The sequence below is a fragment of the Eulemur rufifrons genome, chromosome 28, assembly GCF_041146395.1.
Source record: "Eulemur rufifrons isolate Redbay chromosome 28, OSU_ERuf_1, whole genome shotgun sequence".
NCBI lineage: Eukaryota > Metazoa > Chordata > Mammalia > Primates > Lemuridae > Eulemur > Eulemur rufifrons.
The window spans coordinates 5131334-5146430 of NC_091010.1; the positions used below are offsets into that span (position 1 = coordinate 5131334).

Here is a 15097-nt window from a genome sequence, read left to right on the forward strand (position 1 = left end):
ACTGGCACACATGCTCAGATTTACATTTTCAAGTTTATTTTCACTGTGACGTGGGAATCAAGTGGAGAGAAGCCAGAGCACATGAGTTTACCAAGTTGGAGAGGCTATTGCAATGTACCAGGAAAGAGAGGATGGTAGCTGGGATAGTGTAGTGGTGGGGACAGAGGTGTGGAGACATTTGAAGGGGTAGTTAGTGTGAGGATGGCAGACTGGATTGGCTGATGGGCACAAAGAGGCATCCAGGGTACTTCTTAGGTTTGTCCAACCAGATGTGTGCCTTTAGTGCCCTCTACTTTTCCTACTGTACCACGTTCTCTAATTTGTTAAAATTGCTTATCTGTCCTGTTCTTTGTTGTTTTCACAAAATCTTATGCGTTGCAGGTCTTCAATAAATCCTTGTTAAATGAATGAAAATAAGTTTTACAGACAAAACATTTGAGAAATTAAGTGACTTGTTTTGAGTTATGGAGCTGGTTTGGTGCAGAGTGCTAAGATTGTAATGTAGACCGTTTGTTCTCAGTCTCTTTTTTACTTTTCAAATTATATCTTATGCTTAAGAATTATGAGATGTTATTTATAAGCCACATATAATAATAAACATAGTTTTTACCTTTGATTTCCTTAGTAATTGAGATCGGATTGAGAGAAAACAAAGAGCATTGGTATTTGTAATTGCAGTGATGTAAAGAAACTATTTATTAAAAAAAAAAAGAAACTATTAGTTATAATTTTTTTGCTTACATTATTATAAAAATAGAATCACCAGTAGTTAAGGGCTGTGCATCTCTTACAGGTTTTCTTTTGTAATATAAAAAAGGAAATGGTCAAATTTTGTATGTAAGTAGAGAAATGGAAATTTAATTTTGTAGAAATATAATTGTCTGTTTGCATGAAGACTATTAGTTATACAACTAATAAGGATTCTCCCAAGAGTAAGTAGCTTTTCTGTGTATTTTGAATAAATGATTGGTTTGGTCTAGGATCTGTTGAATGCTATAAATTATAAAATTTCTAACCAAAATTCTGAAAACAATTCTAGTGGTTCTGGCGTTGTTTTTTTGCTTTTTTGCTTTTCATACAAAGTAGCTCTAATTGATAATGCTTTAGAGTTGGTGTCTTAGTGGCCATTCACTGTTTCTGTGTAGTAAGTAAGCAGCTAGTGTGTTTATCTGTGATAACCTATAATGTCTTAGTTCAAGGCTTTCTCAGAAGATTGGTTTTTGTTTTCTTAATTTTAGTAAGGGCTGTGCATCCTCTTACTAAGTTAAATTTATATCAGAAAGCCTCTTCTCTAAAAGTTATTTTGGAAAACTTTATTATGGGCATTTTCAGGCATACTGGAAAATAAGGAAAACAGTATCCTGAACCCATGTTTTCATCACCCAACCTCAATATTTACCAGTATTTTATTTGTTCTTTTTTTTTTTTACCTGTCCACCCCATTTTTTTTTACTAGAAAATGTTAAAGCTAATTCCAGACATTGCATTTCTTTTTTTTTTTCTTTTTTTTTTTTTTTGAGACAGAGTCTCACTCTGTTGCCCAGGCTAGAGTGAGTGCCGTGGCGTCAGCCTAGCTCACAGCAACCTCAAACTCCTGAGCTCAAGCGATCCTCCTGTCTCAGCCTCCCGAGTAGCTGGGACTACAGGCATGCGCCACCATGCCCGGCTAATTTTTTCTATATATATTTTTAGCTGTCCATATAATTTCTTTCTATTTTTAGTAGAGATGGGGTCTCGCTCTTGCTCAGGCTGGTCTCGAACTCCTGAGCTCAAACGATCCGCCCACCTCGGCCTCCCAGAGTGCTAGGATTACAGGCGTGAGCCACCGCGCCCGGCCTGCATTTCTTTAAGAATTCAGTATTTAAACTATTCACAGATACCGTATTCCTAATTCTTGGTTAAATATATATAGGCTTTTTGTCCGAAAAGCTTGAGGCTCTCTGTGGATAACTGTATATAAAATATCTTCTCCATCAGTAAACCAAGGAAAACCGCAAGAAAGGGAGAAGGCTAAGCGTGATTAGAATTAGGTAGGTTTTAACAAGAAATAAAAAATTGTACATAAAATTCAATCTCAATTATGTTAAAATAACTGTATGTATTACTATACTTTTATGTTGATATCCACACATATGATGAATATGTGTATAGAAAATGAGTCCAAATATGATAATCATTGGGTGGTAAGATATACACAACACATTTGTCACTTTTACTTTTTCTATATTTTTCAAATTATTTACAAATGAGCATATATTACCTTTATATTTACAAGAAAAAAGTTTCTTAAGAGGAGGAACAAGTTGCCATCAGAAATTGAGCAGAAGGCAAAGTGAATAAAAAGAGTGGATGACTTTTGTAACTTGTTTTTGAGGGTGGAATCCCACAGATTTTTTTGAGGCTTTTCCAAAAAACTAGTGTGGATAACTTCTTCCCAGTTACACCTACATAGACACATTGTCGTCTCTACTTCACCCTAACTTATCTATTCGGCATGTAGAAGAAATGAAATCCAGAATCCTCAGGGTGGCGAGGGAGCTCACCATGCTGCCAGCCTTCTTTCTTCAACAGTAAAGACCCACAGGTGCCAGTCGTCAAGAAGTCTTGGGAAGGCTTGCCTTTGGTGACTTGCAATTTCTTGTTGCCAGTTACCCAAATTTATATTAATTTTTATATATGTTTTATTTTTAAAAGATTTTTGTTTTTCAGCTAAACTTCTGACTAGGGAACTCTGGGCTTCTTGGTAATGGTGAGTTTATCTTTTTCATTGTACATAGTCATTTATCCTGAGGACCCAGCTGGTTGACTCTTGAGTGTCAGTGTGTTAGGCTTGATGAGAAACAAGGCTGGGCCATTTTTCTTAATGAAAGGAATATGAATTAGAACAATGCAAGTGCTTTATGTAAATGAATATTGATTTTTTTTGCTGAGTATTATGTAATGTTTTATTTTAGCCCATTGGGTACCTTGGCCAAAATTTCATTATCTAAAATTTTTTTACTTAATCTTCACATCCGCATTATGAATTACATATTGATTAGGTATTGTTCTCATATGTCAGATGAGGAGAGGTTTAGAGAGGGTAGGTTACTTCACCAAGTTAACACAGTTAGTAACTGGTAGACTTGGGATTCAAACTCCTTCTAGAAGCTTTGTCCCTTAACCAGTCGGCTACCCAGTCTTCCTTTGAATGAACTGAGTTAATACTTTTTACCTCATAGCTAGTCAGAAATTAGAATGATTCTTAGACATAAATCTTGATCCATTAAATGAATTAAAGCCATTTTTAAGTCTGAGTCCAGAGTGACTATGAAGGAAGGATTTAAGCCTGAAGTAAATAGCATTCTCACCAAGTAAGGGATTAAGTAGGTCTGTTGAAGATTTGAAACCAGGTATATTCTTGTCTTCCTGGCTGATGGATGTTCTTTTGGATACAGAACATTGAGAATGAATTAAGGCAGGTCAGCCTGTGATCGTCTCTGCAGCTGTTGTACGGGATCCTCAGCACCCAGGATGTCTGCACAGCCACTCACTGTGAGGTGGTGTGTGTTTCAATGAGCATAAGCCAGCAAACAGTGGGGACGATGAATGTACGTGATCACTGATGCTGTCTCTTGACTGCCCACTTTGATTTTATCTATGTAAGCTTCTGGGCAGGAAAGCTGCTTTACCAATAAGGTTCAGGAAGAGTAAATGACTGTTGGCAGAACTGGAACTGGAACACTGTCTTCTACTCAAACTCGGTGCTCTTCCATTGTGTCTCATGTGGGTAAAATGCTCTAGAGTGCTCCAGAAGTGGAAAACAACTGCAAGTTCCCATCTTTCATATGGCTTCTGAATCATCAAGTACTTAACTTGGATAAGCCATTTTGTAAGCTGATTATGTAGCATTTTGTTGTCATGTTTCCTTTTTTTGCATAGTTTCTATTTATGATTATAGTTTCTGGCAGTGGGGAGTTTTGTGTGTGTGAGTGAGTAATTTAGTCTCAAAAGAGGTTTGGCTAGCTAGTTGAATAAGAAAAATGGTAAGAGTATGTAGTGGGAGGCTGACGTCAATAAATTGAATCAGTCTTCTCTTTTTTATTTATTGCTGTATTCTTCCAGTCCTGCTTAGTTATGTTAAATACCCCTGACCTTTTCCCCTGCTTGCCTTTCAGGGCCTAAACATTCATATAAAGGCTTCCAATGTGATTAGCATTGATGCCTCTGAGATTGCATGGAAACTAGATGGTCAGAGATAAATTGTGAGTCCTTTGCATTGGTCAGCCCAGAAGGCTTTTGCATCTGCCTTTTCCCTGGATTGAAAATGCTGCTGAGGCCATATGGCAGAGTGCCTCATACAAGAGCCAGGAACGACATTCTGGCTGAGTTCCGGATTATCACTTGCTTTTATTTTAAAGTGGAGGTTATAGTGCTTTGTGCTTGATTTACTGTATACTAATGAGATTAATTCTTACTTGAAATGGCATGGGGGGTTGTGTGTGTATCTAGAATCGAATTCCAGTAATGTTATCAATATTCCATTCAGGGAAAGATTTTATTAAACTATGTTTCTCTTTATAAGTATGGAAAGAAAAACATCAGTTAATAAGTATCTGACCCTTGATTGACTTCTTCCCTTGAAAATACAAATAGTTTTGCTTAGAACAAAGAGAGGTTGCCTGACTGGCTTTTTCTGTTTGCTTTCTTTAATCTGTAATTATAATTCAATTAAATGCCAAAATGTCTTCCCTTCATGCAGAGGGGTTATTATGGCCTGGTTTATGTGCATATTGACATGCACACTGCTGTCTCAAAATATGTCTTCAAATATACAGACTCAGGACCTGAAAAATCTAAATTAAAAAAGAAAGGTATTGGGAAGTTAAAAAAAAATGAGATGATGCTTAATTACTATGAGGTCTCACTCTCTGAGCCTCTGTCTCTGTGTCTTTCTTAGTCTTTCTGTGTGCTTGTCTCTCATACCCTCCTTCTGTTTCCAGCTGCATTTCTGTCAGCCTCTCCTATCTTCCCTGCCCCACCTTTCTGTGCTCCCACCCTTTTCTTGGGCTCTATCCTTAGTCCCTTTGTCTACCCCCTCATCCCCCAACACTGTCCCACAGATTGACCATCACTCTTGTGATAACTTTCATTCATGCTCTTTGCCTGTGTATTTCTGTTATTCTTACTGGCTTCCATGCCAGGATAATTTACTTTATTTGGGTGGCTATACATATTACTTTAAAATTTTACAACAGCCAAGTCTGAGAATTGTCACAAGGGTTTTAAACTTGCTTTATCTCCCTAACTTTATCTCCACTTCTGCCACCTCCCCCACAACACTCCCCTCACTTCCTTTCTCTTTCAGAAGATGGGAAAGCATATTTGGTTACACAGTGATCTGAAATTAGGCTTGCAGCAACAAATGAACAGCATCGAGATTCTGCTTATTTGTACCTTTAAGGTTTGGACCTGCAAAATAAGCAATGGTGCTCATTTGTAGTGGGTGATCATAACAGCCATTTAATCTTCCAGGAAAGTCTGTATTGCCAGGATAATAAATTTGTAGTCCCAAGAGGCTCCCAAAAGTAATAATTTGTCACTGTGGTTATGAAATATGTGAACTTCTATGTGATTTTACAAACAGATGACCACATATAGAAGCTAGGGATACTTTTTTTTTCTGTTTTGGGGAGTTATTTCTCAAGGGCAATAGCGTTTTCTCCTCACTATGCAATAGTTCTATTGAAGAAGAACTTTTCCCCCGTAATTGAATTGTATAGTATATCAATTCATCTCTAGAAAAAGGTGGTGGCTGTTTTCATATTGCTTCCCTCTGCTAAGTACTGAGCCTAGAAAGGGATTTTGCTGTGGTACCCAAGGTATTCATTTAGTAAATCATATTTATTGATACAGGATGTTTAATTAAACTGCCAAGTAGCTTCTTCATTTTGACTATCATTTTGATTTAAATAAACTCTATTCGGGTTGACATATTGCAGAAGAAATCAAGCTGAAACCTGCACTCTCAAAGAGCCTTTCTTTCATTTGGCAGCTGGATTATAAGAGTATATGTGTTAAATAATTTAAAAAGATAAGTTCTTTTGAATGAGTAAAAATTATCACAGGTACTCTTAAATTATTTTTGAAAAAAGATTAGATTTTAGATTTGGTTAAAATACTATCCTACATTAGTGTTCTTTTTACGAAATAAGTATTGAAAAATTTTAAGAAATAAATACATAAATTGTTTTTCCAGACATTAACCCTGAATACAGATTTCAGATCATTGAAAACAGAATCACTTGAAACCTGCATTTCCTTCCCTTTTCCTAATTTATTTCAGTCGCTCAGTAGGATTTTCTCATGGAATTAACTGTTCCCTCTCTGCAAAGTTACATAAGCTTGCTCTTCTAATCATGAAAAATGTTACCGATTCCAGCACTTATTAAAGTGGACTTTTACTTGAAGGATTTCTGGTTTTAAAGTCAGAGTACATGACTAGAGGCAGATGAATAGTACCTCATCATTTATAGCCACTGAATCTCTATAGTTTTTAAATGCCTTTGGAAAGCTAGATCTTGAGCCCAAAAGCATGCTTTTGTGTTAGAAATCTTTTAGTGAACTACTTGCTCAGGTCATATGCTTCCAAAGCCCCGCTTTTCTTTCCTCAGGATAAATTGAATTATATGTTACAATTACAATGCCACATCGTTTCAGAGAAAATTGAATTAAATAATGCAAGTCCAGGTTGCTGGAAACTAGATGACAAAGGGTAAGCACTGCTTTGGTTACCATGCAAAAGGTCTGTATTAGTCAGCTCAAGTTGCCATAACAAAATACTATGGAGTCCAGGTGGCTTAAACAACAGAAATTTATTTTCTCACAGTTCTGGAGACTAGAAATCCCAGATCAAGGTGCTACCAATTGGGTTCCTGGTGAGGGCTCTCTTCCTGGTTTGTAGACAGCTGCCTTCTCCCTGTGTTCTCACATGTCAGAGAGATAGAGCGAGTTCTGGTGTCTCTTCCTCTTCTTATAAGGACATCAGTCCTATCAGATTAGGGCCCCACCCTTGTGACCTTATTTAACCTTTACCACCTCCTCACAGGCCCTATCTCTAATTTCAGCTGCGCTGGGGATTAGGGCTTCCCAAATTTTGGGAAGACACAAACATTCAGTCCATAATAGACTCTATTTGTCTGATTACCAAGGACTGCTCAGTCTCCAGTATCCCCTGTCATACCTGCCTGTGTCTCTTCCCCAATCTTCCCCACCACAAACACTCAGGTGTGGATTTTTTTCAGATGCCGTTTTTGTTCAGTTATTTAATTACCTAATAACATTATGAATTATAAATCATATTTGCCTTTGGGAAAGTAGCTATGCATTAACTGACTGACCCTAATTGACTTTGGGGGACTAGGTGGTGCCTTCTCCCTGGAGGAAGATGGATTGGAGAAATATGGGAGGTAGCAAGTGCCGTCCGACTTGAACAGCTTTGAGGAAGCCTGGTTCTAGTTGGTTTCAGTCCTCACCACATGCCATTTGAATCCAAACCAGTTTTCCAGTTCTCTATCATTACAGAATTGCCTTGGAGAAAAATTATTTCTTTTTATTACTTGGTAGCAATATAGATTTACTGTTTTGTGAGCCATTAAGGCATTTAAAAATCATCCTTTTCCCTCTTTTGTTTTTGGTCTCTTTCAGGTTGTTTGAAGGACGTTCATCAAGGAAACCAGAGAAACTTAAAACTCTCTTCTGCTACTTTAGAAGAGTCACAGAGAAAAGTAAATTCCTTTCATTCTTACTGTAATTTTTCTTGCTGATGGGAATAGTTCAAATCAAGTGATATGTGAGGAACATTTTGAGTTTAAAGTAAACCTTCCTGCCTAAATCACATTGAAACAGTAATAATTTGATATTATAACCTATATTTTATGCATATGTTGTATATATACATAAATGTGTGCTATGAATGTGTGTGTGGGTTTTATATACTCTGAAATCAGACCCATATTCTCTTAAAGCTGCAATGTATATCAAAGGGTCTTCATGAATGAAAATGGTAAATTAATACTTTGAAATGAAAGTATATTGACCAGGAAATACATTTTGAATGTTCTCTATTTAAAGAAGCATTTACTAATTTGCACAGGTCAACTAATGCATTGTTTTCCTACCCATTCCTCTCTTTTGTATCCCCCTAAGCCCTTTGTAAAGTTCCTATGAAACTGTGTTGTACTGACTGTTTACCTGTCTGTCTTCCTTTGTTGGACCTTAACCATCTTTCTTCCCCAGACCTAATAGCAGTGCCTGAGGCAATAGTAGTAAATGTCTAAGAAATGCTAGTCGTGACCAGCTGATAACAGACTGGTTGGTATTACTACCCATGTCTCAGGAGCTGAATGGTCAAGTTTCTTAACATCTCTAAGCTTCAGTTTTATCATCTGTGAAATAAAATGATAATGATAATTACCTCATGTGATAGGTATAGATATTAAACAAGAAGATACATACATAATAAATGTTTGCTATTATCAGCAAAGGCTACCCACTGATTTTAAAGGAAACCACCTTAAAAATTTCCTTGTGCTAAGTAGGTCAGGTCAGCCTGGTCAAGTGAAATGAATTCTTTTCAGTTCTGGTCATCCAGCTGTGGGATTGTCTTAAAACATGTCCTTGAATCATTTTAAGGTCATTTTTGTCGTATTTTTCTTTTAATCTTTGTGTTGCAATGTACTTGGTATCTTCCCCCTTGAATACACTGCTGTTGGACGCTGTTAAATTTTTGGAAAGAAATCAATTATCAGGAGTTTGGTATTTAAGGGGAAAATTATATGCTTTTTTGATAGGGGATTATTTATCTCTTAGCTTATTGAATTTCAGTTTTGTGTCCTGTACTGAATGAAATGTTAAAAAGAAAATGCAGAATCATTCAGGCTTATGAGGCATAAAATCAAATTAGAATTTATGATTTGTTAAAGAGATGACTACTTTTTTCTTTTTGGCTATTCTAGATCTAAATAGAATTATTATAACTAAGCAATTCAGAGTTTACTTTTTTGTCTTGGGAGTCTGATCATGTATATCTTCTTTGAAAGCTAACTTGGCTTTCTAAGTTTTTAGGATTTCAAATACTTTGAAGAAAAAGCTAAAAGTTTGTTTTTTCAACCATAAATGCATAAGCCATCATAAATATTGGGAATTAGATTGAAGAAATAAATTGTAATTAGACATTTTATTTTCTGGCTTTTTCACTATATGTGGTAGTTTAGTTCTTTGTAGAAATATAGTACAACATTGCTCTAGGTTTTCATGATGTAGAGCTAACAACTTAAGGAGGAATACCAAAAGGAATGAAAGAGGTTTGCAGTTTAATGATTAGTTGTGTGGAAGTTCTGGAGCCTATTAACTAGAGACTTCAAAAACTTATTTTAAGTGCCATATTTCAGCAAATCTGAGATGTCCTAGATGGTAAAATGTGCTATTACATTATATACCTGTAAGAAAGAAAAAACACTCGGGACGGGAAGTCTGATAGGAGACCTCTTGTACAAAGCTGGTCCACAAAGGTCTGTGTCCTTAGTCTAAGGATAAATGACAAATTAACCCGGCTAGGAAGAAAAGGGACAATAACAATAAAGTCTTAACCTTGACACTGAATAGAGCAAGGGGGAAAAAATCTCTGAGAATTTGGACTACAAACCCCAAGTTTCAGATCTGGAGTCATACCACCAGCATGGTCCACAAAGACCTGCAGCAGAGGATTTAATTCAGATGGCCTTAGGTCAGTTGTGCTCCCAGATGACAGCAGAGGCAGAGTCACATCTTCTCTGGGAAAATCCAACTTTAATCTAGAACTCATGACAAAATACTTCCATTACAAAAGTTGTATTCTAGTTTCAGAAATTTAATATGTGAAAAAAACATACTTTTTAGAATTGGTAAAATATAATTTTAGGACCAACTTTTCAGTGTTGTTAAACATCTGTATTTTATATTTGTGATGAGGATCTTGAGAGTAAATATTTTATACAGTCTTCTGAATTAAATTATTTTTGATATAGTTTAAGGTAAAGTATCTCATAGATCAAATATTTAAAAATTGATGATCCATATGTAGTATATATTATGATTTTATTACGGGAAGTATTTGATTAACCAGAGTACCCTGTTCTGAGGTGAGAGGTGCCTTCTTTTGGAAGAGAGCTAACAGACATGTTCTCAAGGCATTTTTGTTAATAATTATATCTAAAAAACCATCTTATTCTACCTTTTCTCTTGCTTTGACAATAGTGTTTATGAATTTCTCCTGGTCTCTGTTAATATATATGAAGGACAGTTAGTGTTCTTACTTCTCTGCTCAGTTACTGAATGATGAGATAGACTTTAGTTTCCTATTAATAGAGTTGCTTCTCTAGTATTTGAATTGTTTGACCTTTTACTTGTGGTTTTAAATATGCTATTTATTTGTCTTAAGGTTAGATATCTAAAGAACATTTTAAGGCTCATGTTAACAAAAAAATTTGTTTCTACAACTGCTCCAGATGATTTTTGAGTTGTTACTGCCTGTGGCTGACAAAAAAGAAATGTGGAATTGTCCATTGGAATGAAATGATTGCCAGGCTTTCATTGGGCTTTACACCATCATCACTAATAATTCCTGACATCTCTCTCTTTGCTTAAAACCCTCTTTCATTTTGATTTTTTTAACAGAAGAAAACAGAAATGGCATGGCCTTTTTAGTTCTTTGATTTGAATCAGACAAATTACTTCTGGCCAGCTGATTTATTGTTTAAAGCTTTTGCCACTAGCTTAAAAAAAGTAAATAAAAAAAAAAACTTACCCTCTAAAATTATTGACTGCATTAATAGTGTTTCATTTTGATCCTCTCAAATCGCTTGCTCCTTGAAAAATGTGTCGTCTTTCTTTTCTAAACTCTAAAACACAGTAATTCCTCCTCTAGCCACTCCGCCTACTAATAAGGGGAGTGATCATCTAAGCTGTGCTAACTCCAAAGGACATGCCATTGATTTCCTTTTTTAATCTTAGACATTTTACTTTACCGCAGAGCATGTAAATGTGTATCTGTTCACCAGTCTTTAAGTGTAGGGGTAAGGCTTTTCTTTGTAAAGGACCTACAAATTGGAATTCGGTTTTGTCTTTATTGCATAAGCTGTACCAAGTATGCATCCTTTTTAATAAAAAGTATTATATATGCAGTTTTAAAAACTTCAGGAAGTATTAGCACTCAGATCCTACTGTTCTGCTGTTATTTGTATAGTTTAGTGAGGTCTTCTTCTTTTATAGGAGTTCCTAATGAAAGGATAGTATTATTTTAAATCAATATTTTGTTATATTCCAGCATTAGGGTTGGTATTTCCCAATTTTATAATATAACATAATTCATTTTATAGCCATTGTTAGACCCATTCTTTTACTGAATGTGTATATAATCTTTTCAAAATTGAAACTTATTTTGGGTGCGTTTTTCTTTTATTGCTTTTGTAGAACCTACTGGGTTGGTGACATTTACAAGACAGAGTCTTGAAGATTTTCCAGAATGGGAAAGGTAATAATAATAAAAATAATCTCAGACCCTTAAAATTAGGACTCTTTCACCATGAGAAGATTCTGTTTTACAGCCCCTGCACAGATGGTTTCCCAACCTCTAATTGCTCTAGTGCGAGGGAGTTTCTTCTCATAAATGATCCATTGATAGCTCTCATTGTTAGAAAGGTCATGCTTTTTAAATCAAAGTCTACAACTCTTAACTTCTACCATTTTGTCTTAGTTTTGTCTTCTGAAATGAAGTCCCATTTAGAATTAAGGAGTTCTGTGCGTGAAGAGACACTAATATTAAATGGAACACCAGTATTTAAATGTTTCTCCTTACCCTCTTTTTTTGTTAGTGTTTTTATTGTATAGCTTTTTTTTCTGGAGAACAGGATTGAGAAAAATCTTTTTATTAGGCTAAAATGTAAACAGTAATTGTCTAGAATTTGAGTGACAAGAATTTTGAAGTTTGGCAGTCCACATATACTATGTGTAGATTATGGGTAAATTGCTAATTTACTGTTTTTTTTCTTATTTATCAGAAAATACCAAGGAGAATAATAACAAATCTTAGTTCATTCAGATTTTTAAGATCCTTAGTGCCTTGACATAGTTAATACATTTCCAAACCTAGAGTAAATCCCCAATGCAATTAAAGAAATGTGCATCAATTTCTTATATATACATGAGGACATGATCAGGCATATTAAATACATATTTTGGGCGTATGTTCATGTTACCAATGCCTCCCATTTTCACTTTCTAATAATTTTAATAATAGTTTGTAATTGTTTTGTTTGGAATTAGTGACGAAGGGAAATCACTCTTAAGGGAAGCTAACTTGAAGGCATATCTGCTTAGGTGGCTTTCCTGTGGTGTTTTCATCCATCAAAGATGTTTGTGAGGTGAAAGAAAAGGAAACTTACTTCAGGAGGCTGATTGCATGGTTGAGATGATTATTAATAGAGGGAAGTAGATAGAACATTAAGCAACCTGAAGACAGAGAGAAAAAAAATTGATCAGAAAAGGAAGAGAACATGTACAGCATTTTGAAGTCATGGCATATTAGAGATGAAAGGGGCTCCAGGAAGTCATCTCGCCCAGCTGCCTACTAAAAATATTGGTTGGCTCCGTAATACCTGTAACAGATGGAGACTGGACAGCTTCAGGGATGGGAAATTCACTGTTTCACCGTAGTCTGTTTCATCATTAGTTGCTTGTGTTATCATCACACAGTTTCATTCACTGAAAATGTCTGTCTTCTGCCTCCCTTCTGTCTCCCTCGTTCTTCCTTTATCTCTGCTCTTAACAAAGTCCTTGTTCTTTGTCCTTGTTCATTGGTCCTTCTTAAAATATGGTGCCTAGAACCAAAAGTAACATTCTACTACATTATCTGGCCCAACCAGAGTGCAGTGGATTGTTTTTGTCCTCTTCTATTCGTTTCTAACAGGAATGCATATGTTTTGTTCATGTCATTTTGGTGTAGATTTTATGGATCATTCTAAGAGCTTATTTTTAATTGAGCCAGGATCTCTACTCTGCATTTGACATTCATTTGGCACTAATGTGAAAGAACACCCATTTGTATATCACCATGTGGGAGAGACTGCCAAGGCTGCTGTGTCAATGAGATATAGCAACTTTGCCCCTAAGTAAGACCAAGATTGTTCTCTTAACTTTGATAGGCAGAATTTAACTGGATACCTTGTCTAACTTGTTTTTATTTCATTGATCTCATTTTTGTTTTAGCTGCTTCATAAGTGAGTTGGAGAATGTAATTAAAATCAATTTCCCAGACTCCATAGAACCAGAGACATGCATTCACTTAAAGAGGGAGGATGAAGAAGAGATGAGGATTATTGGTGTTCCCAAGAGTAAGGGTCTAAGTGGGTGCCAGGAACTTAGAGGCTTTTCTGAAATTCCAAGTCTCTGTCATGTTGTGGTTAACATTTTGATTATCAGTGAATATCTTAGCCAGGCTTAGTTAATCACAGAGCCAGAATTGTCTGTGTCTTTGATTTCTGAGGCAGGGGTGTAGAGGATTTGCTGGGACTGGAAAGGGAGACCTATTGGGAAGTTGGAGGATGCTTCAAAACAAAAAACAGTTTCTAGCAATTTCATAATTTTATTGAGAACTGTACTATAAAGTTGCTAACTTCAGTCATGGAGAATAGATGACAACAGATGGAATTTCTGTTTTGAAGTTCTGACTGACAGCCCAGAGATTTTTGGATTATGCTTCTTTAGCTTTTCAGTAGTATCCTCACAGGTGGTCTCCCTCTGAATAAAATGACTGGGAAAGTAGGACCCAAAAAAAGAATGTTAAAAAAAAAAATCAAACTTATGATACTGCTTTCTGCAAGAGATTGGGAAAGTAATTTTTCTAGAAGTATAGCATATTGGTTAAGAGCTTGAGCCATTGAATTAGACTACCTAGGTTCAAATAAATTTTTGCTACTTTATTTACTAGCCATGGGCAGGTTACTTAAATGTTCTGTGCTCTGTTTTCCCATCTATAAAAGGAGATAGCTGGTTGTTATGAGTATTAAATGAATTAATACAAATAAAGCTCTTGGAACAGAACCTGTATAGAATTACCATCTGAGTTTAAGGTTATCAGCCTCTTGGGCTAGCATTTTACCAGAAATGTATTTGAGTCATTGAAACCAGGAAAGAAGGAAGCAAGCGAACCTAAGTAAATAGTGCTTTATCAGGTAGCCTCCTAAATGATTTTTTAAAAATATAACGGCCTGCCCCCCAAAAATAAAGTTATTGCCACCCTTATGTAAATTAGGAGTTTGAATTTCATCTGTTACATTTATTAGAATTTATATTTTTTTATTCAGTAAGTGATCAGGGGAAAAATTTAGTGAGAAAAAAATGCTATAAAATGCTATTAATATAATGTAATGGTTTTTAATATAATTCAAACCCTCAGTGACCAGGGTTGAATGGGAAAGAAATTAATTATACCTTCAGAATGACTTATAGGTATTAGGTTCATTTGTCAACCATATTCATATAAAAATACCATAGTTCAAAATTTCTATGACATGTATGTCATTAAGACGCACTCTCCCGACACATACACACAGTCATCAAACTAGTGAAAATAGAGCGCATCTGACAGTCAGATATGATTTATTGCCAGTTTTTCTATATTTTTCCTCAGGTTGCAACTATAGCATAATAAAATTTCATGGATTTAATTTTTTTATATTTTGAGAAGTTTTTCAACTGTTTTAAAGAAGAGAAACTTTGATATTATTTACAGGAAGAGCAGGTTTCAAATAGTATGTTATCCCATTTTAATTTAAATATGTATATTTATATATTTGAGTAAGAAAAAGTTTGGGAGGATCAATATCAAAAATATTAACAATGGATATCTGTTTATGGCTTTTGAGATTTGGGGTGGTTTCGATTTTTTTATAGTTATATTTTTCAGATTTGTCTGTAGTGAATTACTTGCCATTAAAAAAGAATAAGGGATCTGACATGATTATATCTTGAGTTTCAGAATTAAGAGAATTTTTAAAAATTGAAAAACATATATTAAAAA

At 35.3% G+C, this 15097-nt stretch overlaps 1 protein-coding gene across 1 annotated transcript in view; it reads left to right on the forward strand.

The window, feature by feature from the left end:
• Window positions 1-15097, forward strand: part of PARG (poly(ADP-ribose) glycohydrolase) — a 124257-nt gene that overhangs the window by 63210 nt on the left and 45950 nt on the right. The window contains exons 10-11 of the mRNA XM_069461174.1: window positions 7687-7766; window positions 11491-11551. Of these exons, the coding sequence (XP_069317275.1) occupies window positions 7687-7766; window positions 11491-11551 (141 nt within the window). The remainder of the gene's footprint in view (window positions 1-7686; window positions 7767-11490; window positions 11552-15097) is intronic.